The 25,346-nt window shown below is 35.3% G+C and overlaps 5 protein-coding genes across 5 annotated transcripts; 4 read left to right on the top strand and 1 right to left on the bottom strand.

Annotated features, from left to right (window-relative positions):
- Positions 1–81: 81 nt before the first annotated feature.
- LOC108817954 (uncharacterized) lies at positions 82–2,262 on the top strand. Its single transcript, XM_018590782.2, has 6 exons — positions 82–355; positions 666–738; positions 829–922; positions 1,127–1,273; positions 1,373–1,430; positions 1,575–2,262. Exons 1-6 carry the CDS (start codon positions 323–325, stop codon positions 2,073–2,075), a joined length of 906 nt encoding a protein of 301 aa, XP_018446284.1. The 5' UTR covers positions 82–322; the 3' UTR covers positions 2,076–2,262.
- Positions 2,263–4,203: 1,941 nt separating this feature from the next.
- LOC108816592 (WAT1-related protein At5g07050) lies at positions 4,204–6,285 on the top strand. Its single transcript, XM_018589162.1, has 7 exons — positions 4,204–4,412; positions 4,519–4,581; positions 4,692–4,808; positions 4,908–5,163; positions 5,349–5,510; positions 5,778–5,929; positions 6,036–6,285. The coding sequence occupies exons 1-7, from the start codon at positions 4,204–4,206 to the stop codon at positions 6,283–6,285; spliced, it is 1,209 nt and encodes a 402-aa protein (XP_018444664.1).
- A 627-nt stretch (positions 6,286–6,912) lies between these two features.
- LOC108816593 (putative RING-H2 finger protein ATL69) lies at positions 6,913–7,657 on the bottom strand. Its single transcript, XM_018589163.2, has one exon. It carries the CDS (start codon positions 7,598–7,600, stop codon positions 7,127–7,129), a length of 474 nt encoding a protein of 157 aa, XP_018444665.1. The 5' UTR covers positions 7,601–7,657; the 3' UTR covers positions 6,913–7,126.
- Positions 7,658–9,141: 1,484 nt separating this feature from the next.
- On the top strand, positions 9,142–11,524 carry LOC108817970 (aspartyl protease AED3). The gene is made up of 3 exons (XM_018590807.2): positions 9,142–9,717; positions 10,229–10,709; positions 10,903–11,524. Exons 1-3 carry the CDS (start codon positions 9,241–9,243, stop codon positions 11,262–11,264), a joined length of 1,320 nt encoding a protein of 439 aa, XP_018446309.1. The 5' UTR covers positions 9,142–9,240; the 3' UTR covers positions 11,265–11,524.
- A 1,446-nt stretch (positions 11,525–12,970) lies between these two features.
- Positions 12,971–14,817, top strand: LOC108814409 (protein MAINTENANCE OF PSII UNDER HIGH LIGHT 1). Its single transcript, XM_018586972.1, has 3 exons — positions 12,971–13,298; positions 13,581–13,715; positions 14,275–14,817. The coding sequence occupies exons 1-3, from the start codon at positions 13,116–13,118 to the stop codon at positions 14,638–14,640; spliced, it is 684 nt and encodes a 227-aa protein (XP_018442474.1). The 5' UTR covers positions 12,971–13,115; the 3' UTR covers positions 14,641–14,817.
- Positions 14,818–25,346: the final 10,529 nt, after the last annotated feature.

Below are 25,346 nucleotides of genomic sequence, written 5' to 3'. Positions count from 1 at the left end.
TACTATTGTTTTGACGCGTTTCTTGTAGTTTAATATTTTTATTTTATATTAACTGAAAAAAAAATCGTGAGGATATGATCGTACGGACGAACAAGTCGGAGAAGAGAAGGGAGACGCCGTTTGGATCTGGTTTTGTGGGCATCCACCAACTCTTTCCATTTTCTTAAAATTTTCCTTCCTTTAAAACAAAAAAAAAAAACACACGATTTCTCAAATTCGATCAATTTGCCTTTAAGACTGACTTTTCGATCTCAACGATCGCGTTTCGTTTTCACGTTCGAAAGTTTCGTCCTTTTGATCGCGATCCCACAAAAAAAAAAGCATGAGGAAGAAGCTCGACACACGTTTCCCTGCTGTAAGTTTTTTTTTTTATTCTCCAGATTCATCTCCTCCGGATTGATTGATTGGTGTGTTGCTCCAAAGTTTCGTAATTTAATTATCTATGCTATTGGAAATCAACGTTCTGCTGGATTTTTAAAAAAAAATCGTACTTTGATGATTGGGTTTTTTTTTTATATAAAAAATTGGTTATTTGAATCTAATTCGAATGATTTGGTTTCCCTTGGTGTCTGTCTGTCTGTCTGGGCAGTGTTTCTTTTCAATGTGTTGAGTTTGAGATCTTGATAAAGTTATCATCTTTTAAGGACTGGGATCTTATTTTGCAGGCTCGTATAAAAAAAATAATGCAAGCTGACGAGGACGTTGGCAAGATCGCTTTGGCTGTGCCTGTCCTAGTCTGTGAGTCACAATACCCTTTTTTTTTTTTTACTTTGCAACTCCAAGGTCTTGTTTTTTTTTTTTTTTTTTTAATTTTTACGTTGTTTACAGCAAAAGCTTTGGAATTGTTCTTACAAGACCTTTGTGATCGTACCTATGAAATCACCCTCCAGAGAGGAGCAAAGACCGTGAGCTCATTGCATCTGTAAGTCTTTTGCAAACATCTTTGTATTTATCAGTCAATAGTCTGTGTGTTATTAGCCCATTATTACAAGAAGCTGGAACTACTTCCATTTGCTTCGTGCCTAAAGGATGTTTCTTACATATATATATTTTTGGCTTGTTATCACTGCTTATGTCATTATAATACTGCATCCAAATCCATTGATTTGTCTGTTTTTTTCTACAGAAAAAATTGTGTAGAAACATACAACGTGTTTGACTTTCTGAGGGAAGTTGTCAGCAAGGTTCCTGACTATGGGCATGGGCATGGGCATGGTCACGGTAATGGCCAGGCTGATGCTACCATGGACGATCGCACTATCTCCAAGAGAAGGTTGGCTCCTATGTTAATATTTCTTAGCTTATATCTCCATATTGTTTGTTTGTTTTTCTGGGACTAAGCTGATATGCTGCTGTTTTTGATTGGCCACAGGAAGCCTACGGGTGATGAAGCTAGTGACAGCGATGAGGACCTAAAGAAAACCAAAGTGGTGAGCATTGCTAGTTTCTCTCTCTCTCTCTCTCTCTCTCTCTCTCTCTCTCTCTCTCTCTCTCTCTCTCTCTCTGTATGATACTAAAGCAAAACCAGAGTGTTTGGATGTGATGTTTATTTTCCTATTGTGTGGTCACTGCAGCAGGAGACAGGGCAAGTGGGACCGAGTGGAAGGGGTAGAGGCAGAGGGCGTGGAAGGGGACGTGGACGAAGTGCAAAAACAGCTGAAAGAGAGCTTCTTCTTCAACGCGAGATGGAAACAGAGCCACCAACCATATTGTCAACACCACCACCACAGCTTACTCAAGACGGTATCACGATGCCTGCACCAACAACACAACAAGACGTGGAGAAGAAGGATGCGGATGACATGTCTACCCACGCAAAGCAAGAGCTGCAAAGTCCAAAAGCAGGCAACGACACAAACTCAGGTCTGGGTCGAGATTTCGATCTCAACACACAGTCTCTAGACATGGTGGAGGCAAAGCCACCAGTGGTGGTCACAGCCTCAAGAGAGTCGAAACCAGAGGAATATCCGGGTTGGTCCATGTCGGATATAGGGAATATGGATCCAATGCAGCTTGCTAGTATGGGTAAGAGGTTAGACGAAGAGGAAGAAGATTATGACGAGGAGGAAGTTTGAGAGATGCTGAGACCACATGTTTTTAGTAGGAAACATGACATGATGTAGGATTAAATAGAGGTTAGCAGTGTTTAACAGTCTCTGTTTATGGAAAAGATGTATCATATGGTTCTTCTTGCTCTTCTCTTTCCTGTATGGAGAAAATATTGTAGGGCCCTCTTTAATTATTATTTCTAAAAGTTTGATACTTGATTACTTTTCATCACCCTAGACCGATTCAGAAAACTGCACCAGTTATCTCAGTTATATTCAGACAGGAGGACATAGAGACCGCCAACTAGTAATAGGTTGAACCTAACTAGTAATGGTTCAACATATTTTTACTCTAAAATAAAATAATTATATAATAGAATTGTGATATATTTCAATAGTGTTCTATTTTAGAGTAGAAAATAAGATTCATCAAATTTTTTTATTCTAAGATAGAGTGATTATATGATAGAGTTGTGATATATTTCAATAGTATTCTATTTTAGAGTGAAAAATAGGGTTTATCATATTTTTCTACTCTAAAATAGTGTAATTATATAATAGAGTAGTGATATATTTCAATTGTATTCTATTTTAGAGTGGAAAATAGTGAGATGAAAAAAACAATTTATTTTATATATAGAATGAAACCACATTTTACTTTATTATATAGAATAAAAAATAACATATTATTAGAGTATTTTTTTCCTTTAAACTCTATTTTAAAATAAAAATAGAGTGTAGTTTAAGATGCTTTTACATTTCTATGCACTCTATTATTTGAAAAAGAAATAAAAAACATTATTTACTTTTATCACATATTTATAATAGAATACCGGTGAAATAGTTATATAATAATTATATTTTTATGTGTATTCAGTCCAAGAACCTTATTCTATACAACAACATTAATTTTTGGAGGTTAAAGTTGATCTTACAGTTTGAGCATGAATTTTTTTCGGAATACTACACAAACTTTATAAATTAAAACGACAATTAATATGAAAATCAGATATAATAATTTCCACATCTGTATAACTGAGCTATGAATCATATAGAAGTTGTTTCTATCTCAAATTAAGTTAACTATGTGTGAATGATATTGTTTATCCATTCTATATTACATCTCTCATACTTATGGATGTGAACATTTTCTTATGGTTAGATTTTCGACTTTACCAAAATATACAGGCTCCGAGACCATCATCACACTCTCCTCCATGTTTATATTGATTTAAAACTCATTTTGCACTCCATGTTTGCGACGACAAGAAACCGATTAATGTTACTCTCCTAACTCACTCAAAATGGACACATCATATCTCAATTTTCTTTTAGAAATTTAATTGTAGCCGTTAGATTAGAAAGAGCTATATACTTTTGTGAAGGGGTAACTTAGCTTTTGAATGATATTATAATACGATCTGGCCCGAGTTCGAAGATTTTCACACCTTAATGCCTTCAATGTCATTTGTTTGCTTACCTCAAGACTCACTAAAAACGATTCTTTAGATGCTCCTCGTAATACCTTCCGTTACCTGCCACGTATCCATTCTTTTCCCCCATTTTCCAGTATCAACTTATGTTCCTTCTCGAACCATGCAAGATTGCAATATTATTATAAAATCACCTGTTGATAATTTTTGGTCGAACTTTAATTACTTTCAAATTGATGTAGGTTTTTTTCCTGAAAAAGAATCATATATAATACGTCATATGTGTCAAACTGTGTCAAAGAGGTCTCCAATAGAGTAAATTAGAGTTACATAATCCAAACTCATACAAATTTACCGCAAGTTGTACTACTACATTAGCCATTTAACTCACCTTCTAGCTAGCATGTAAACTCCAGGCCATTGATCATATATATAAAACTAGAATGACAGGTTTGCTTCACGATATATAACCATTTGTCTACTAAAATTTTTCATAGTAGTTATGTATGTGTATGATCTAAAAGAGGATTCGAACTTCATATTTGAGCTCCAATAACAATAGAGGATAGGTGAGATAGTGACGTCAACCAAGAAATCTAGAAACATTATACAGTAAACAATTAAAAAAATACATGACTACGTACGTTGCATATCTTACTATAAATACATAAGACCACTCCAGCATATTTCTTACATACTCCAATACAAACTAGAAGTACAATATGTCGATGGAGAAGCTTAGTTGCTCTGAAAGCTTCCTCAAAAGTTCTAAGCCCTACTTCGCCATGATATCTCTCCAGTTTGGCTACGCCGGCATGAACATAATTACCAAAATATCCCTCAACACCGGTATGAGCCACTACGTCCTTGTCGTCTACCGCCATGCAATCGCCACCGCCGTTATTGCTCCCTTCGCTTTCTTCTTTGAAAGGTGACTTATCCATGAATTTTCATTACATTAACTTCTTGTAAGAGAGATTCGTCAATGAAAAAGTAATTTGTTAATGGTTTTGTGTTTTCGATTTTTAATTTTACAGGAAAGCTCAGCCGAAAATAACATTCACCATTTTCATGCAACTATTCATTCTCGGCCTTCTTGGGTTGTTACTTAATCACTATCTCCATATAACTACCGTCTCTTGGACGTTTTATAAAATTAAAATAAAAAACAAGAGAATAACAGATCTTTCCCTATATGATAAATTGACAGGCCCGTGATCGACCAAAACTTCTACTATATGGGGTTGAAATATACGTCCCCCACGTTCTCGTGCGCCATGAGCAACATGCTTCCGGCCATGACCTTTATCTTGGCCGTACTATTCCGGTACGTAAATGAATGCTCAAGCATATATATTAAGCAAACTATTAATGGTTTTGAATGGTACATCATTTATAAAAAAAAAATATTTAATTTGATTAATAGGATGGAGATGTTGGACGTGAAGAAACTGTGGTGCCAGGCGAAAATAGCCGGAACGGTGGTGACGGTAGCCGGAGCCATGCTAATGACAATTTACAAGGGACCCATCGTTGAGCTGTTTTGGACCAAACATATGCATCAACAACATACTACCGACACGACGCCGTCTAGCAACTCAAATGATAGTAAGGATTTTCTCAAAGGCTCCATCCTCCTCATCTTTGCTACCCTCGCATGGGCCTCCCTCTTCGTTCTACAGGTATGTACACATTGATATTCTTCTTTGAAGGTACCGTTTAGAGTAACCAAGGACAAGAAAATATATTTTGTTTTTGTATTTAAGTGAAAAGCCAAAATTTTACTTTTTACAAATTTGTTTTTTAGAGGCGTACTTTACAATTGTTCGCTATTGTTTATTGGTTCGATCATGATTTATGTGATTAGGCGAAAATACTAAAGACGTACTCGAAGCATCAGCTTACTTTAACAACACTAGTTTGCTTCATCGGAACATTACAAGCAGTTGCTGTGACGTTTGTCATGGAACACAATCCATCCGTTTGGAGAATTGGCTGGGACATGAACCTCCTTGCCGCCGCTTACTCTGTAATATTAATTAATCTCTCTCATCTTTCATATATATAGAACATATAAATACATGGATATAAAATTTAAATGTAAAAAAAAAAGTTAAATGTAGCACGTTACAATCTCACAGTGAAAATAAGTAATCTAGTATGTAAGGTCATGGACCACTTGGATTGGTTGATCATCATTATCTGCTTTTTTAGATACTCTATGGAACCTTGCGTATATAACAAAATGGCTTATTAACGGATTTATAATGAGTTTATTTGGACTATATAATAATAGGGGATCGTTGCATCAAGTATCTCATACTATGTGCAAGGGATAGTGATGAAGAAAAGAGGACCTGTGTTTGCTACTGCCTTTAGTCCTCTAATGATGGTTATTGTTGCAATCATGGGTTCTTTTGTCTTGGCAGAAAAGATCTTCCTTGGAGGGTATATTCCCACCTTTGCCCTCTATCTCAAATACTCCATGATCATGTTCATATATAATGTTCAATAACGCAAATGAAAGCTGCTTATCGATTTGTTGTTGCAACAGGGTGGTTGGAGCGGTACTTATTGTAATTGGACTGTATGCGGTTTTGTGGGGAAAGCAAAAGGAAAATGAAGTAACTCATTGTGAGATGTTAGAACCCACCAAAAATATTGACCCGAGTAGTAAAGTAATTGAGGATGTGGAAGCTAAAAATGGAACTGAAATGAAATATTCGGACTCTATGCTTTCAACGATTGTAATCAGCACTCCAGCATCGGAAACAACTTTGAAGAAAACTACCCAAGAGCCGTGAAAATATTGCGCGAGAAGAAGAATAAAAGACTATTTTTGGTCGGATATGTGTGTATTTTTATCTTTTTCACTTTTAGTTTTGACCTATATGCAGTGGCAGAGCTAAAGAATACGTCATTTTATTAAAGTAATTATGTAATAATATTAAAGTATTTATCTTTTAAAATAATTATTAAATGTAATTTAAAAAAGTATAGCTAAAATAATATTAGTATTGTTATGACCTATAAAATTTTAAACTAAAATGTTAGAAATATTTAATTTTGAATAAAATATATGAGTATTTTATATTGTTTAACATTAGTGAGTGTATACTATAGGATGTGTGTATTATTTTGAGATTCTCAAGTTTTTTCTTTATTTTAAAAAGTATTATATTATAAATAAACATATATACTATATATATAATACAAAGAAGAAAAAATAATCAAAAAATTAAAAGAGCTAAAAATGATAGAAAAAGGCAAATTAAAAGGAAAAACAAAGACAGGGGTTAAAAGAAAGATTTAAGACCTCGATACAAGTGGGTCAACTTCTATAAAACTTTTAACGAAATTATCCCACAATTACGTAACTTACATGAACAAAAAATCAAGAAAAAAATCATAGGGGTCAGCTGACCCCCTTCACGTATGCATAGCCCGCCATTGCCTATATGATAATGAAAGACGTGCAAGAACTCTAACTTTCACTTTTATCAATACAGAAGTTTTCACACTTATTGATGATTTCAGGAATATAAAAAAGCTGAACCATATCAATACTCACTAGTTCTACTCTCTAAGCACAGAAAGAAAAGAGTATGAAATGTGGAGCCTTGAAAGGAAAGAGGTCTTTATCCTTCACCTGATTTGAAAGGAGACTGGGACCAAATCAGACAAGGGTGTGGCAAGCCTAGACGGAGCCGGTGAGTTTCTACAAAGGGGACACGTTGCACTTGTCCGGAGCCACTCATCAACACAATCAGCATGAAAGCAGTGATTACATTCCGGTATGCACCGAACCGGATCTCTAGCTTCGTAGTCACATAGGCATATCGAACATGGACCGTTATTGGGCCGAGGTAATCTTCTGCTCTCTCCAAGCACTATCCTTGGATATGACTCTATAACAGGCAGGTCCAACCCGAGCTTTACCTCAGCCACCGGCGAGTCAAGAACTCTGTCGCTCGTGGTTCCGTCTCTTGGAGCAGACTTTGACCTTATGCAGATGTATGAAGCGAGCATTATAGTGGAGATGAGAATGAGGATGCTCACGGCGATGGCGATGCCGTAACCGAGTCCAACCCCAGTGGCCGGAGGATTTGTTGGAAGCATTGTCTATGGAGAGAGAGAGTGTGTGAGAGAGAAATAAACTAAAACGTGGAAGGAGAAGAAGAGTTTGTAGAGGAGGAGACAAGTTTGGCGTAGTCCCCGGGCAAACAATTAAATGTTGCTTCAGAACATTGTTATGTGCTATATTTTAAATGGGGTACATGAAGTTATGACCTTGAATCTTTCATCTTCTTATATTATTATGGATCGTTGACTCTAGATCTTTAGTGATTCTATAAAAGGTTTTATATTTTAGCTCGGAAACCAACCCAAAAAGTTCCTTAGACGTTATGCAAAGTCTCAAATGTTCAAGTTCTTCCAATGTGTTATATGAACATTTGTATATATGATAAATATTTAGCAAAATGTTACTGCGCATTTGAGACTAGATTCGTTCGTTTGATTATGACATCAGTCGTACAATCTTTGCATCCGTGTACTAGGTGCATGGATGCAATGTACATTTATCTTTTCATGTGTACTAATCTTAAGTGACATCACTATTTCAATTGAAAATGATATCATCAGTTAAATCCTGAAGTTAGTAAGTGATTCTCTGTGTTCAAAAAAAAAAAAGTAAGTGATTCTCATGTCAATAGAAAACGAGCTCCTCTTTTGCGACAACATCTACATTAGCGAAAAAATAATTATCTACAATCATTACCGCAAAATTATGTTTTTGCGTGATTAGTGGGATTGCCTTTTTGACCTAGGAATTGTAGAGGAAGAGGAGTAACAAAGGAGTGAATATTGTTTTTTTACAACATTAAATAATTAACTCAAAATCATAAATAAACACCATGTTTTTTTTTCAAAATAATCCAGATAAAGAATAGTTAACAAGAAAAAAAATAGTTAACAGGAACTATGAGTGTGAAACACATCGGGCCACATGTGATCAGCCCAATCTGTGCATAAACCCATCTGTTAAATAGAATAGATATACTTTTCAAAGGAAAATACTTAATTCAGTAACCATTTCTATTTTATACCAATTGCAAGACAGGCATGTTTTTCATTATTATACTACTATGCCCATCAATAACAAATACCCCACCAAAGTAGTGGAAACCACAAGAAAGTAACTTTTGCTATATCGGCAGAGTAAAGAAACAGATGAATAAATACACTATTGGCCGACACCAATTTCACTAAGGAAAAGAAAAGATAAATAATAGCATGGTGAATAATTGTGGCCATACCAGCACCAAAGTTTTCACCGGTTCGCTTACTGCGGAATATACTCTTTTCTTTAAGCGCATGTTAGAATTACCGTAGTCCCGAAGCCAATCTCTCTTTTTGAATGGGCATTGTTGGATATTTGAAAGCATAAACCCAAGTACTATTATGAAAATATAGCAAACAAACCCAACTAATATTAACAGCAAAACTCCACGGTTAAAATAAATAATATCTTCCAACTAGAAGCGAGAGCAGCTTAAGTTAATCCTTTTGACACCGCCGTTATAGTTCGAACTCATAACCTTATGATAAGGGGAATTGATCCTTGGTTTGTTCGTTAATATAGTTTTTGATATATTTTTCTTGTGTGTACTTGGGTCATTACCTAGCTCAGACCACTATATATACCCTCTCATGCCAACACCAATTAATATCCCACCCTTCCCAACACATATAATACAATGACCACTCTACTTGTATTCCTCCAACTTCTTTTCATCATCCCACTAGCACTTGGGTTAAACCACCCAAACTGTGACCTCACCAACACTCAAGACCAAGGCTCTACCCTAAGGATCTTCCACATAGACAGCCCTTGCTCACCCTTCAAATCATCATCCCCTCTCTCATGGGAAGCGCGTGTACTCAAGACTCTGGCCCAAGACCAGGCCCGTCTCCAGTACTTGACAAGCCTCGTCGCTGGGAGATCTGTGGTTCCTGTCGCCTCAGGGCGTCAAATGTTGCAGAGCACAACGTACATTGTCAAGGCTAAGATCGGTACTCCAGCTCAGACTCTACTCTTAGCTATGGACACGAGCAGCGACGTGGCTTGGTTACCTTGCTCCGGCTGCGTTGGCTGTCCTTCAAACACCGCCTTTTCTCCGGCCAAGTCCACTACATTCAAGAACGTCAGTTGCGGTGCTCCTCAGTGTAAGCAGGTATGATAATTTCCTACTTACACACCTACAGATATAATAAATATGTTCCATGGAATGTTTCTGATTATAATTTATTCTTTACACATTTGTATAACATTTTCGTAGCTTCATTAATGCACCATAATCTACTTAACATTTTTGGCTCATGTATGTCACTTACTATTATAGTCAACAGTGTAGTCGTAATTTAATATTAGCAACCTGCGATTTGTTTTTTTCTTAAAGATCTAAGCATGAGAAAATACTGTAGTCCAAACAAGGAAATTATATTTAAACTAATAGTCTTCAGATCTAGAATTTATTTGACTGAAGTAAAAAGGAAATAAATAGAAACACTATTTTAATTTTATTTTTGGTGATTTTTTTTCTTTCACAATAGTGAGTCCCATGTGGTTAATAATTGATTATTCTACCCACAAGTCTGAAAAATCATTCACGGGATTACAGAACACTCACTAAACCAGACCGACACAACACATTGCACTAACTCACGTGAACACACTTGTTACAGGTACCCAACCCCACGTGCGGATCACGCGCGTGCGCTTTCAACCTCACCTACGGAAGCTCCTCCATCGCCGCTAACCTCTCTCAGGACACCATCCGCCTCGCCGCCGATCCGATCAATGCCTTCACCTTCGGTTGCGTCAACAAGGTCGCCGGCGGAGGAACCATCCCTCCTCCACAAGGCTTATTGGGCCTGGGACGAGGCCCATTATCACTCATGTCGCAGGCTCAGTCACTTTACAAGTCCACGTTCTCCTACTGTTTACCGAGTTTCAGGTCTCTCGCATTCTCTGGATCGCTGAGACTCGGCCCCACCGCCCAGCCCGTGCGCGTGAAGTACACGCAACTCCTGAGAAACCCGAGGAGGTCTTCTTTGTATTACGTCAACCTTGTTGCGATCCGCGTCGCTAAGAAAGTCGTCGATATACCGCCGGCAGCTATTGCTTTTAATCCCACCACCGGTGCTGGAACCATCTTTGATTCCGGTACGAAACTACATTTTGCCATCCGGTTTAGTTTCGGTTAAATTTTTAATAACTTGGTTTCTGTTTGAATCAACGACAATTGCTGTTTGAATTTTGCTTTGGTTTAAGACCTGAAATCGGTTTAGTTCGGTTTCTTTTACTTGATAAAATACCACAAAATTAGGATCTTCTTAACCGGCTATCTGATTTGCAGGGACTGTCTACACGCGGCTGTCTAAGCCGGTTTACGAGGCGGTGAGGAACGAGTTCAGGAAGCGCGTGAAGCCACGTACCGCAGTAGTGACGTCACTGGGAGGTTTCGACACGTGTTACTCAGGGAAAATCACGGTGCCGACAATAACATTCATGTTCAAGGGAGTGAACATGACGATGCCAGCGGATAACCTGATGTTACACAGCAGCGCCGGGAGCCTGTCGTGTCTCGCCATTGCGTCGTCGCCGGAAAACGTGGACTCTGTCGTCAACGTGATCGCGAGCATGCAGCAGCAGAACCATCGTGTCCTGATCGACGTTCCCAATGGACGCTTAGGGTTGGCACGTGAACGATGCTCTTAAGAAAGATGAATGAGACAATAATTAATTAAGAGCGTACTAGTAGTGTTTTGAGCAGAGACTTGTTTGTTTGTGTGTTTTTGTGTGCTTTCGTTTTTGTCTTTCCTCTTTCTGTCTGCTTCACCACCTTCATGTGTTTGTTAGAGGGCGGTGGTGTGTAGCACTTGTCTTATCAAGTCATTTGTATGTGGTTTTAAGTTTTAACCTTTGTTAAATTCTCTGGAGGCTCGGGTCAAAATTAATAGAATAAACTATTACCTATATATATGTTTGCTCCCTACGCTATGCGACGGTAATAAATTTTAAAAATCATAACACTATACCATTTAAACTAAAAATACATGCAAAAAATGTTCATCACTATTAAGAGTGATATAATAGACTTAATAGTGATATATGCTAGATCACATATGATAAAGTTATAAGAATCACATGTTCCGACTTACTTAATACATTTCGAATGTTTTCTTTAATTATTCTGATGATATATGAAAGTTTTGTTGTCTCGGTGCTCATAAATACATAGGTCCCTCGGTCCCTCGGACATATCTAGAAGCTCTTCATGCTCGTAGTTCCCCTAAGAATCCCACTTGAAACGTCAAAGCTTATAGTTGCGTATAAGAAATTTATAAAATATAACTTAATGGCCAACTGCGTTAGATATCAAATGGCATAACTGATTATGCGAAAGAGAACAGAGAAACGAAAATGTACATTGTTAAATCGAAGTTCATTTTCTTGGTTGTACAGAATTTTAATTTCCACCAGAATTTTCCAACGTCTCACAACAATTTTTTTTGGTAAAATGTTAAATTTATACCATTTCCAAATTTAAAATGTTGCGAACAACTTACTGATAAGAAAGGACAAGAAAGGAAATAAAACCTGACTCAAATGTCTCACTACAACTTGCTAAAATCTCGAAGCTAGCTCTCTCAAGTCTCAATCACAAAGAAGCTTAACACAAAACAAGAACACAAATTAATTTTTGTTACACTACACCAACTAGCACACACAAACATCTCGACGTGTCGTAGTAGCCAACACCTACCCAAAGCTCTACTCTTGGCTCAGTCGATGCACCATTATGATGTACACTTTCTTTTCCTTTTGGATAATATAGATCATTTTTAATAGTCCAAAAATGGGAAAGTGTGATGTGAATCCCACATGCCTAAGGCCCAAGGCATAGTGGCTAAGTCACTAACCCACGAGGTCTTTAGTAGATGTGATGATTTCACTATGGCAAAACTGAAATCATTCGTTATATATAGCATTATAGAGGACATGACTGAAAGAATAAAAAGGAGTAGAAGATGAGAAACAAACATACATACAAAAAGAAAAGATGCGTAAAATCTCCAGAAACAAAAGGTGAAACAAAATTACCAGATAACGTTATGAACTGATGCAGATTTGAGAAGGACTAATAAGCTTTTGTGAATATGTGATTGAAGTCAGAGAAAATAATTTGGAAAATTCTTTTGTTACTAAAAATTTGACTTCCAGTTTCCAAATGTCCCATCAGTCCATATATATCTTATATCTCAATAATAATGTTATTTATTCAGTTTTTTTTTTAATTTTTGTAATATTTAAGTCTAAAGTAAAAATTATTGGGAGAATAGCCAAAATAAAATATAGTGGGAGGGGGCTTAGGAATTTGTATGGGGTTTGGTTTCTGAGGTGGGCACTTGCACGCGTAGCCTGATTGAAAAGCCCACATTACACCACAAAAACACATCATCATCATCGTCTTCTCTTTACTCTTTTCATCCTCACATATTATCTTCATTTATCAAATTTTCTTTTTTCTTTTATCAAACCTGAAATCTCCTCGAATCTTGTCCAACCATGATGTCTTGCGGCGCTTCCAATGTCTTGATATCCCCAAACGGCTGCGTTTTGGCATCTCCTAAGCCTCTTGGCAGATTCCTCAGCGCCAAGCCCGGCGTACGGAGACTTTTCGTATCCGTCGTTAGAGCTTCTTCCGATGATCCTGATTGTAATGACGAGGAATGTGCTCCCGACAAAGAGGTAATCTTTTTTTTTTTTTCTTACAGAATCATGATGTTTTTTTTAGAAGATTGCTGGCAAAGTTAGTGTAGCAGTTAGCTCTGTTTTTTTTTTTTTTTTTGTTACAGAGAGTATGTAGGATAGGAGTGAACTTCCAAATCTCAATAATTATGGAGAAAGTCACATTCTTTTGATGTTTTAGTATTAATATTTTGTAAAAGATGGCTACTTTTTAGTAAAACCTCATACAATGTGAAGAAAGGAAAAAATGATCTTTGTTTGATGGGTGAAACAAACACACAGGTTGGGACAGTGAGTATAGAATGGTTGGCTGGAGAGAAGACGAAAGTGGTGGGAACGTTTCCACCTCGGAAGCGTGGTTGGACTGGCTATGTTGAGAAAGATACTGCCGGTCAGACTAATGTTTACTCTATTGAGGTTTGTAGTTTCCACTCCTCATACCTTCTTCTTTTTTTATTATTATTAGTTTTATTTTCCTTGGTAAGTCTTAGTAATGTACTAATGTGTATGTGAGCAAAAGAGAGAGCTTGGGAGATATATTGGTTTTCAATTGAGGGACAAAGCTTGGAGCTTTGTTTAATACTATAGGTTTTGCCTAGGGAACGTTTGTTATGTTTTTTTGTGATAAGGCATTAGAATGTAATGGAAGAAGCATGATAAGAACTGTAAATAGGTTGGAGGAAGAAGATAGATTAGGGAGATCTGATCAGTTTCTTCTTTCTTGTCTTGGGGCATTTTGGCTGAGAGTTAAGTAATCTCTTCTTCAACAAATCTCCAAGATGATACGTAATCTTATCAGTCTGGTGCTGTATTGGGTCTCATTTGCTATTATTACTTTTTGTTTGAGGTTTTCTTTTGTTTTCATTCCTATGTTATGTCGTGCAAAATTCTTTTGGCTTCTTCTTACTCTTTATTGACTCAATTTTATTGCTTATCTTTTGCTGAATAATATAGATTTTATTGTTACTTTGTGCAGCCTGCAGTATATGTTGCAGAGAGTGCCATAAGCTCAGGTACTGCAGGATCTTCGTCTGATGGGGCTGAGAACACAGCAGCAATCGTAGGAGGCCTTGCCCTTATCGCAATCGCTGCTGCGTCCTCTATACTTCTCCAAGTCGGGAAAGATGCCCCGGCTCGACCTAAACCAGTGGATTACAGTGGACCCTCTCTTAGCTACTACATCAACAAGTTCAAGCCTTCACAAGTTGTTCAAGCCTCTTCACCCGCCCTCACTGAAGCTCCACCGGTGGCTCAGGAAGAAACTTCATTGCCCGAAACTACGGCCAGTGAGGCTCAGCCAGAGGAGGCGTCTTCTGTTCCGGCAACAAGTAGCACCTCTTAAGGGGTTATTATTAGCCTAGGGCGAGGGATTCAACATATGTTGTGTAAAGATGAAATGAAAGCCTATACCAAGATCCATGCGTCTTGTTAATATTCGGATATAACTATTATGTATACTCTTTTTCCCTCTATGAGTTGGTGTTATAATTTGAAATAAATATCAAATCTTATTCACTTATCTTCAAGTGAGTGGCAAATAAAAGAAGAAGAAGGAAGAGTTCAACTGATTCTCTTGTGACTAGTTCTCAATACTTAGCTTACTATTATCCCACGTGACTCATTTACGAAGTATTCGAATAACAAATGTTAGTTTCGAATTTTGATACAGCAATCTTTTTACTCGATAAACACGAGCTGAAACATAATGTAACGGATGTGGTTAAGAGTCGTAACTGAAAGAGATATGTATCCTTCTCCACTAAAGTAGGCCGTAAAGTTACACATTTGCTTGTCTATAATTGTCGACTCATACAATACAAAAAAGCATAAGATATACGCTTAGAAATCAACGCAGGCTCCACTTCCCTTAGTGCATCAACGCATCTGCCTTTAACGGCATGTCGATATATAAAAAATGTTCTGTATATAATATACTAGTAGTTTGATTACCTCTTTACTTCCTGTTTTTCTGTTAACGAGCTTTACTTAAAGGAAAAAAAAAGAATAGTCACTAATATCACATATTGTAAAACATGATCTACAAAAGAATATGTATATATTCTATTTCAAGTCAGGTACAAAACTAATTTGATAAACTTTTGGCTTTCCGTAACTATTTTTTCTTATAGTTTGGATCTACTTATTTTGTTCGAATAATATTTGTTTACTAATACCGTATTGTAGTTATCTTTAAACGACTCTCATGAAAATGACTGAATACCCTTAAATATTATTGTCACATGTTAGACCATGAGTGATGTGTGGAAGTGGGTGTGGTACCACGTGGGTATGGGGTGGTTCAATAGTACGGGATGTGCTTCAATGAATATGATTTGTCTTTAGGAGTATTTATCTTTTTTTTCTTTTAACTTCAAGAGCAAGATTAATGTCTCTTCTTAACCGTAATGAAATCAAACTAAGGTAAAAAGTCAAACAGGTCTGGCAGATTCTAACTATTATTTATCACTATCATCGGGTACTTTTCATCTACGGAATTTAGCGAGTCTTCTAGTAATCTTGTTGGGTTTCACATTGATAATGCCAGCGGATACACTTTGCAGCACTTGTCGTTTCTATCCAGATCTTTTTCAATGTCAAATCGGATTGGTTCATAGTTCGATTGCATGGAGGTGCTGGATCATATGTATCCATTCTTCATCGGTTAGCTTCGATGTGGTCAATCTATGTACGGTCGATAGCAATTCACAATTGATTCGTTTGAAAGTCTTGGAAAATTCTATTCCAAAGCTTGTGAGGTACTATCTAAATTGGCTTTTCATCTTCCTCTCACTAATGGAGAATAACCCGTCAGAAAAGTTATATGATAAACTGAAGATAACTTATTCTTTTTGGTCACTGCATTTTGATGTCAAGAGTTTAATGGCCAAGAGAAAAAGACTACTTGCAGTACCGAAAGAAGAACATGTCAACGCTCATAGCTGCATACAAAATATGTGGTATATGATTATGAGCAACTCAGAACCATTGATAAAACCATGGAAACTACTATGGAGAAGAATAAAATGGTTTGGAATTATAATCGTTGAAAGTTGATAACTTCAGTCTATTCTTTTTAAAAAAATTAATATATTGAATTCTTTATGGAAAGAAAATTTTAAATCTAAATTGCAAGTTCGCTAATGTTATACAACAAAGGTAATTAGTATATATAGAAATTAGGAAAAATTACAGAAAAATATCTGAATTAAATTTCGTTAAGATTTTTAATATCCAAACTTTTTGTTATCAAGTTTAATACTCCAACCAATTATTTTGATCACTTTAAAACACAAACTTTTTAAAATATGCTTTTTAATCCCCCAAATTTTGTTTATTCTAATTAAAAATACCAATAAAACGAAATTTAAACAATTCCAAAATCTAAAAGAAAATAATAAAAAAGTTTAATTTTATTTTAAGATTTAAGAAATAAAGTATATAAACTATATAGAAAACTTAGTGTTTAAAAAAAATTGAAGGAAATAAAATTTGTCTTTTTAAGAAAAAAATCAATATTTAAAACAATTTTTTTTTACAAAATTTAATATCATATAAAATTTAGTTATTTTTATTCCTCAAACATCAAATAAAAGTAGAATTTTCTGAGCTTTTATGTAAATTTTAGAGATTTTTAAAATTTTGTTTGAAATCTATTAGTACCTAATCTATTAAAGAAGCAAAGTTTGGGTATTATGGTGGACAGTTTAAAAAGTATGTGAACTAAAATGATAAAATAATTTATTGAGAGATTAAATTGGATAGTGGACAAATTTGTGTATTAAAAAGCTTAACAAAATTTAGTTGGTGTTGTGAAAGTGTATTTTATTATTGAATCAAAGTGTTCTTTATATAGGAAATACATGGCGACATGGGCCTAAATACAATGGGCCATAAACGGGCCAAGATTACAAGTAAATATCTAATGGGCTGGACATCCATAAACATAATATTCATAACACTCCTCCTTGGATGCCAGAACCATATAGAGCTTGTAATCCGTAAACCTGGCCTTAATCTGATCACCCATATTTTGGCTCAAGGTCTCTTATAAAATCGTGGGAGGAAGACATTCTCATATCCAACATATATTCCCAATCTTATCTCATCTTTTTATGAGGTTCCATCTTAGACTGCACATATTATTGTGGTGGTCTATACATAATCTCTTAGGATGGTCTATGTCTGGATCATGACCCTTTATCATTCTTAGATGGGAATATCTATGCTCACTTTATATGGCTTGATGCATAATTTTATTACATGTAAATCCATGTGTTCCCAAGCATTAGCTAGTGATCTTTGTATCACAAAGAATTCGGCCAAGTTCTATCATGGTCATAGACCATGTCACTCGGATTTTTAGTGTTGTTCATGGACCACGGGAGTGTCATTTCTCCCCCTCATGAACATGCTATAAATATTTTAGATGCTTGGAACATTATAGTCTATTGAGTTTCCCTTGTGTACATGTTACACAACGTGAGATTCTATGGGATAACTCTTTTGTGCCTTTTTCGATATCAATCTTTGCATCAATTTTAAAGACCTGGATGGCTAGTCCAGTCATGCCATAAAGTGTATAAATTTTTGTGGTCAACCTATCTGGTTACCTAGGCCTTTTGCCTTTATCATACTGATCTTTTAGCATAGTTTAGATCAGTTGGGAGTACAGTCTCGACCATTTTTATGCCTTGGGCGATTTTTACTTTCTTTATAATCTTAAGGAATTTATATTTCTTTTGCCCATTGGTTCAATGCGGAAACCATTTATTTTTAAATCTTTATAACTCAATGAGTCTTTTATTAGGTGTATATAATGCCTTGGCCGAGTGACTATACTCTTATTTATAAACTCATATATACTCTTATCCATATCATAGAGTTTTGATGTCGAGATTTTTTTTCAAGGCATCTGAAGTCTCATAATCCATCTGATCATTTTCTTTTTCATGAGTTTCATACTCTATTTGATCAGTATGGTCATGATCCATGTCATCTTCACCATCTCGGTAAGCCATGTTGGCTTCCGGATTTTTCTTCAAACTCTCTATGTAAAGCTCATACAAGTGCTTTGGAGTTTGGCAATTATTTGCCCAGTGATTACCCATACCACATTTGTGACACAAAAAAGATTTTATTTAAGGTTTAAAAGACACACTTCGACCTCGACCTCGACCACGGCTAAAGCCGGGTGTGGTACTGCGGCCTCGTCCTCGCCCATGTGTCGTAAATGTGTCACGACCTCGTCCATAACCTTTCCCACGGCTAGGGCCGGAATGGTTGTTGTGCTGGACGAGATTACTTTCTTTCTTAGGCTCCAAAGTCAGCCTAGAAATGTCGGGTAATGATTTTGTACCAGGAGGTCTCATCTCACTGTTTCTCATTAATAACTCATTATTGGTCTCAGCCAATAGTAAACAGGAGATCAAATCAGTATAGGTGGTGAAACCTCTTTCTCTATACTGCTGTTGCAGTAACATATTAGAGAAAGTCTTGTTCAGTTACTTCTTCACCACATTGTTTCAACATTGAAACTATCTTAAACAGAACCGAGTTGTATTCATCCACAGACTTATAGTATTGAAATCTCAGGTTCTTCCACTCAAATTTTATCCTTTGGTAATAGCACCGTTTTATGGTGATCATATCTCCGCTGTAAGGCGGTCCAAAGTTCTAGTGGATTTTCTTTACTGGGATACTGATTTCTTTAGACTCTCATTTAGATGGTGGCTAATAACTAATATTGCCATGTATCAATCTTTCTCGTTTGGCAATATCGCCTTATGTGATTCATTCACCAAGTCCTTTTGACTTTAGGATAACCTCGGTATCCAGTGCACATTTTAAATGATTATCTCTTTAGAGATTTAGGACAACATAATCCAAGTTGATTTTCGACATCTCATATTATATATCACTCAATCTTTATAAGAAAATCAATCATATAAATCGTGTGATCAAGCAAACAATCGAGTTAATGATTTCCTAATAAACAAGTCACACGACTTAGATATATGTCTAAAATATAAAGTTTTTCCTTTCATAGAACGTTTCTGAAAATATAATTTTTCTGAAAATAGAAAGTTTCCTTTTATAGTAAGTTTCTAAAAATAGAAAGTTTCCTTTTATAGTAAGTTTCTAAAAATAGAAAGTTTCCTTTTATAGTAAGTTTCAGAAAATAGAAAGTTTCCTTTTATAGTAAGTTTCTAAAAATAGAAAGTTTCCTTGTATAGTAAGTTTCTAAAAATAGTAAGTTTCATTTTCTAGAAATATTCTGAAAATATAAAGTTTTTTTTTTTTTTTTTATAGTAAGTTTCTAGGGTTTATAATAAATCGATCATAATTATGTTTTAGGAGATGATCAACTTCAAAGTTTAAAATCGATTTGATCATTCAGATCAATGATGTTTTCGAGATTCAGCAAGCCATTGAGGCTGTGATTTTAATTGATTAACAATCTCATATCGAACTTTAGGTTTAAGAGCTCCGATTTACTCATGGATGGGTTTGGACTTATTAATCTAAGTTGTTAGGGATTTTGCAAGATTTTAATTGTCATAATCTTTAACATCAAACCAAATTCGATTGTTTGTGTTCTCTTTTAGAGTTTCAGACAGTTTACCTTTGTTTAGAGAAGATCTGAAACCGGACCACCAAGAGAAAGAGAGATCGTAGATGGATTAGGGTTTTGACGGCGCAGCTTAAAACGGGAGGTGAGCGCGCGTCTGAACTCGGATTGATGTGACGTTTGCGGCACTGGATTCTTCTCGTCGAGAGCTTCAAATTGATAGGTTGATCGTCATCTGAGTCCTTACGGTTAGAGAGATATGACAGTTTGAAGTTGCAGCCGAAATTAGGGTTTTAGGTCACTTGACGGTGCGTCTTAGAATAGCGATTGAGAGCGCGTCCGACGTCAGATAGAGTCACGGCCGACGGCGTTGGATTCGTCTCGTCAAGAGCTTCAATTTGATATGTGGCTCGTCGTCTGGATCCTTACGGTTGAAGAGAACGAGCTGTTTGAAGTGGCGCCGTCAATTAGGGTTTTTGAGGTAGCTCGGGATTTCAGAGTTTCGTGCTGATAACGTGTTGTGAAAGTGTATTTTATTATTGAATCAAAGTGTTCTTTATATAGGAAATACATGGCGACATGGGCCTAAATACAATGGGCCATAAACGGGCCAAGATTACAAGTAAATATCTAATGGGCTGGACATCCATAAACATAATATTCATAACAGTTGGAGTATTTTTGTAGATTTTTTCTAAAAATTATGTTGCAATATAAGGTTTGCAGTTTCATCTTATGGATAATAACCAAACATGAAAATCGTAAGGGATCAAGAGCAAGTATTAAGTTACAAAAAAAAAAAGAGCAAGTATGCACAGGAAAAAGGACATGTTTGATATTATGTATGAAGCGCAAAGAACAATCAGAGACTTTTCTGAAAAGGCATCTTCAAACCTTACTTCCTTTCTGGTGTTGTTCTATTCTACTAATTCCGCACTTTGGTATTTCTTATTTGCAAGTTTCTGTAATACTATTTTATATGAATAAATAAATTAAGTTGCTAAGAAAAGAGAAAGATTAATGTATAATCGTGCATGTACATGACTCTTTTCTAATTTTGTTCTTTTCGGATAAAAAGCTCCATTGGTAATTTTATTGAATTGATTAAAGACGTTAGAGATAAATTAAATAAATATTTTGCTATAGAAATCATTCCGTGACGAAGATGACTCAAAAGAGATAATGCTTAGACGGATATGATATGACCCAAACTATTGTGAACACATTGGTATTTTGCCAATCTTATCACCGTAATCTTTCTTCCTTTTCTTTTGGCAATGAAAAATTTGATAGCATTTCGGTCAGGTTATGGCGTGAAAATGTGTAGGATTAGAGACAAACTCTTAATTATAACCTAGATTCTATGAAAATTTTATCCAAAGTATGTTTCTCATTTTGGAAATGCAAACTCAGGAATATCTTTTCTATAAACTTCAATCCGAGAACGTTTGTTAATTTCCCTTTAGAAATATATCGATTTTTTCATAAACATGTATAATTAGTAAATAATTAAAATCATATGATCAAAATTTAATTTAATGTTCTAGTAAATAAATGATTAATTTGATACTTTATTAAAAATATGCTAAATGAGATTAAAAAATCTGATTTTGAAAATAATTATATTTTTGGGTGGAAAGAACTTTCTTATGTCGATAGCCAACAAATAAACAAGGATCTCAAGTTGAAAGGAAAGATACAAAATTAAATCAAGTGCCCTGTGCCCATGTCGTTATAAAGCATGCCATATATTCATCGCTATCGAGAAATCTTGAAAATCATAAAATTTACTAATACTCCTATATACACTGTTAATTAGTGCTTTCACTTTTAACGAAAGATCCGATCCACAACGTTGCAATTATTATTTGTAATGTAGCTATAATTGTAGTTCACCGCCGTCTCTTATCTCTGTCCAAATCAGGAAAATCCAGTCGACATATCGAGCGTGGTGCTTATATACGTTAATAACCAAGATAATACAAATTTGGAAAAAAAATCAGTCGACATCCTAAGCATGATGCATTATGCATCATGCTTATATACGTTAATAACCAGTATAATACAAACTAACGAAAGTGTAGGCTCTCAACTCGGTTACCACACGTATTAATTTAATTTGTAGCTAATTTATTCTCTAAAAGCTAGAGATGGACACATGCAGTCATATAATGTTTGTTCTCTTGTATTGGGTCGACATTAGCCAGTGTTGAGTGTCTAAAACTTATGGCAGATCATGATATGTATTGAACATGGATTCTTACAGAATTGTATCCCACTTGAGATAACAAAAGCTTACTAGCCCTACAAAGGGATGAAAGAAAAGAAGAGTGCGAATTTGGATGGAAAATGTGTAGATTGAAAACAAACCAACCTAGAAAAAAAAAGAAACAAGAAGTTAAGCACCGGAACAATGTCAAAAGTGCAAACAAGAATTGAATGTTGAATTGTTGATATAATGCTAAAGAAGTCGATCATAAAACTTAAATTCAAGAAGTACTCAAAATTTTAATTGTTTGATGATTTGGAATAGAGACGAAAGTGTTTTGTAATAAGGGGAAAAGAGAGTCCAAATGCCAATTTGGTACATTAATATACATACAACATGAGATAGCATATTATTATCCCCTATATATTAAAGGAGAAGCATTTTTAAGGCTTTCCTTAAACGATTTTGGTGAGAATGCATGAGAAGGCTCGGATCCACGTGTCACTCTGTGAGGGAGTTAAAGAAAAACGGATCATTTAATTCTTTGCTTTGTTTCCTTATTTGGTATCCATTAGAAGAAACGTAACCAATTTTTTTTCACAGAAGTAAAAAAAGACGGAGAAGAGAAAGAAGAAGAGATCGTAAGTAGTTTCAGAGAAGAGCTTCGATGAGATAGGTATGGTGGTACTTGGTGCGATCAGTTTAGGGTTTTTTGAAGCATAGATCGATCGGTTGCTTCGTGACGTATTGCGGGTGGAACTCGTCGCTGGAGAGCTTGGTGGCGGGAGTTCCGGTGGTTGCGTTTCCGCGCGGAGACTGATCAGATGACGAACGCGAAGCTTTTAGAGGAGTGTTGGAGGACAGGTGTGAGGGTGGTGGTGGAAAAGAAGGAAGGGGAAGCAGCTGTGGTGGAGAGCGGGGAGATACGGCGGTGCATTGAGGTGATGAGGAGGAGAAGAAGGGGGAGGAGTATAGGCAAAAACGCGCGGCGAGGTGGAGAGATTTAGCGGCGGAGACGGTGAAGGAGATCAGTCGTTTAATCATCTCAGAGCTTTTGCAGATGAGCACATGTGAGATTTGATCTTAGACGTACAGTGCAAAGAAAACACATTTGTTTAACTACTTCATTGGATTAGATCACATTGCATTATAATAATATCGAGCAGATTCTGTAAAACACATATGTTTGTTTAATACATACGAGGACGTTGTGCATGTAAAAGTTGTTTGCATTTAATTGAATCAGTAAAAAAATTATTAATTTTTTAGGGTATAGTGTTTAGTGTTTATGATTTATTTTTTTTGTGACGGTTTTAAAATTGTTAAAAAAATTTCATCTTTTTGCAGCTAATAATATTTTTCTTTTATTTTAAAAACTTAACACAAATTATTATTATTTTATTTATTATATTTAAAAAAAATTGTACATTAATTGGCAAACTATGATTAGTTGGTAATTCACCCAAGAAAAATTCATGATAAAATATTAAATTAGGAATCATTTCCATATAAATAAAAATTGTGGTAGTTAAAAGATAATCGATGAATTAAAAGAATGATTACATTTTTATATTTTTCAAAAAAAAAAGGTTTACGATGAAGGGGATACCGAGAGAGAGAGAGAGAGAAGAGAGAGAGAGAGAGAGAGAGAGAGAGAGAGAGAAGAGATTTAGTGTTTAGGGTATACCCAAGAGTTTACAGTTTTAGTGTTTAGGATTTACCCAAGGGTTTAGGGTATATCCAAGAATTTAGGGTTTAGGGTTTGGATTTTTACCCATGGTTTTAAACTTTGTTCATGGGTTTAGGGTATATTGTTTTAGTGTTTATGATTTAATTTTTTGTGACGGTTTTAAAAATTGTTAAAAAATTTCATCTTTTGGCAGCTACTAATATTTTTCATTTATTTTAAAAACTTAACACAAATTACTATTATTTTATTTATTATAGTTTAAAAAAACTGTACATTAATTAGCAAACTATGATTAGTTGGTAATTCACCCAAAAAAATTCATGATAAAATATTAAACTAGGAAACATCCCATATAAACAAAATTGTGGTAGTTAAAAGATAATCGATGAATTAAAAGAATGTTTACATTTTTATTTTTCTCAAAAAAGAAATGTTTACGATGAGGGGGATACCAAGAGAGAGAGAGAGAGAGAGAGAAGAGAGAGAGAGAGAGAGAGAGAGAGAGAGAGAGAGAGAGAGAGAAGAGAGAGAGAGAGATTTAGTGTTTAGGGTATATCCAAGAATTTAGAGTTTAGTGTTTGGATTTTTACCCATGGGTTTAAGCTTTGTCCATGGGTTTAGGGTATAGTGTTTAGTGTTTATGATTTTAATTTTTTTGTGACGGTTTTAAAAATTGTTAAAAAAAATTCATCTTTTTGCAGCTAATAATATTTTTTTTTATTTTAAAAAACTTAACACAAATTATTATTATTTTATTTATTATATTTAAAAAATTGTACATTAATTGACAAACTATGATTAGTTGGTAATTCACCCAAGAAAAATTCATGATAAAATATTAAACTAGGAAACATTTCCATATAAATAAAAATTGTGGTAGTTGAAAGATAATCTATGAATTAAAAGAATGTTTACATTTTTATATTTTTCAAAGAACAAAAGGTTTACGATGAAGGGGATACCAGAGAGAGAGAGAGAGGAGAGAGAGAGAGAGAGAGAGAGAGAGAGAGAGAGAGAGAGAGAGAGAGATTTAGTGTTTAGGGTATATCCAAGATTTTACAGTTGAGTGTTTAAGATTTACCCAAGGGTTTAGGGTATATCCAAGAATTTAGGGTTTAGTGTTTGGATTTTTACCCAAGGATTTAAGTTTTGTCCAAGGGTTTAGGGTATAGTGTTTAATGTTTATGATGTACTCTTTTGTGACGGTTTTAAAAATTGTTAAAAAAATTCATCTTTTGGCAGCTACTAATATTTTTCATTTATTTTAAAAACTTAACACAAATTATTATTATTTTATTTATTTAAATTTTATAAACTGTACATTAATTGGCAAACTATGATTAGTTGGTAATTCACCCAAGAAAAATTCATGATAAAATATTAAACTAGGAAACATTCCCATATAAAATTGTGGTAGTTAAAAAGATAATCGATGAATTAAAAAAATGTTTACATTTTTTAATTTCTAAAAAAAAAAGGGTTTACGATGAGGGGGATACCGAGAAGAGAGAGAGAGAGAGAGAGAGAGAGAGAGAGAGAGAGAGAGAGAGAGAGAGAGAGAGAGAGAGAGAGAGAGAGAGA

The sequence above is a fragment of the Raphanus sativus genome, chromosome 7 (genome assembly GCF_000801105.2).
Source record: "Raphanus sativus cultivar WK10039 chromosome 7, ASM80110v3, whole genome shotgun sequence".
Classification (NCBI taxonomy): Eukaryota; Viridiplantae; Streptophyta; class Magnoliopsida; order Brassicales; family Brassicaceae; genus Raphanus; species Raphanus sativus.
Note: the sequence above shows the minus strand (reverse complement) of the source record. Positions and strands in the feature narration are given on the sequence as shown.

Excerpts from the sequence above, each read along its gene's own strand:
- LOC108817954 (XM_018590782.2), top strand. The coding sequence starts at position 323 with ATGAGGAAGAAGCTCGACACACGTTTCCCTGCT. Across the intron at positions 1,274-1,372 it reads CGCACTATCTCCAAGAGAAG|GAAGCCTACGGGTGATGAAG; the intron begins GTTGGCTCCTAT and ends GATTGGCCACAG. Across the intron at positions 1,431-1,574 it reads ACCTAAAGAAAACCAAAGTG|CAGGAGACAGGGCAAGTGGG; the intron begins GTGAGCATTGCT and ends TGGTCACTGCAG.
- LOC108816592 (XM_018589162.1), top strand. The coding sequence starts at position 4,204 with ATGTCGATGGAGAAGCTTAGTTGCTCTGAAAGCTTCCTCAAAAGTTCT. Across the intron at positions 4,809-4,907 it reads ATCTTGGCCGTACTATTCCG|GATGGAGATGTTGGACGTGA; the intron begins GTACGTAAATGA and ends TTTGATTAATAG. Across the intron at positions 5,164-5,348 it reads CCTCCCTCTTCGTTCTACAG|GCGAAAATACTAAAGACGTA; the intron begins GTATGTACACAT and ends TTATGTGATTAG.
- LOC108816593 (XM_018589163.2), bottom strand. The coding sequence starts at position 7,600 with ATGCTTCCAACAAATCCTCCGGCCACTGGGGTTGGACTCGGTTACGGC.
- LOC108817970 (XM_018590807.2), top strand. The coding sequence starts at position 9,241 with ATGACCACTCTACTTGTATTCCTCCAACTTCTTTTCATCATCCCACTA. Across the intron at positions 9,718-10,228 it reads GTGCTCCTCAGTGTAAGCAG|GTACCCAACCCCACGTGCGG; the intron begins GTATGATAATTT and ends CACTTGTTACAG. Across the intron at positions 10,710-10,902 it reads TGGAACCATCTTTGATTCCG|GGACTGTCTACACGCGGCTG; the intron begins GTACGAAACTAC and ends TCTGATTTGCAG.
- LOC108814409 (XM_018586972.1), top strand. The coding sequence starts at position 13,116 with ATGATGTCTTGCGGCGCTTCCAATGTCTTGATATCCCCAAACGGCTGC. Across the intron at positions 13,299-13,580 it reads AATGTGCTCCCGACAAAGAG|GTTGGGACAGTGAGTATAGA; the intron begins GTAATCTTTTTT and ends ACAAACACACAG. Across the intron at positions 13,716-14,274 it reads CTAATGTTTACTCTATTGAG|CCTGCAGTATATGTTGCAGA; the intron begins GTTTGTAGTTTC and ends TACTTTGTGCAG.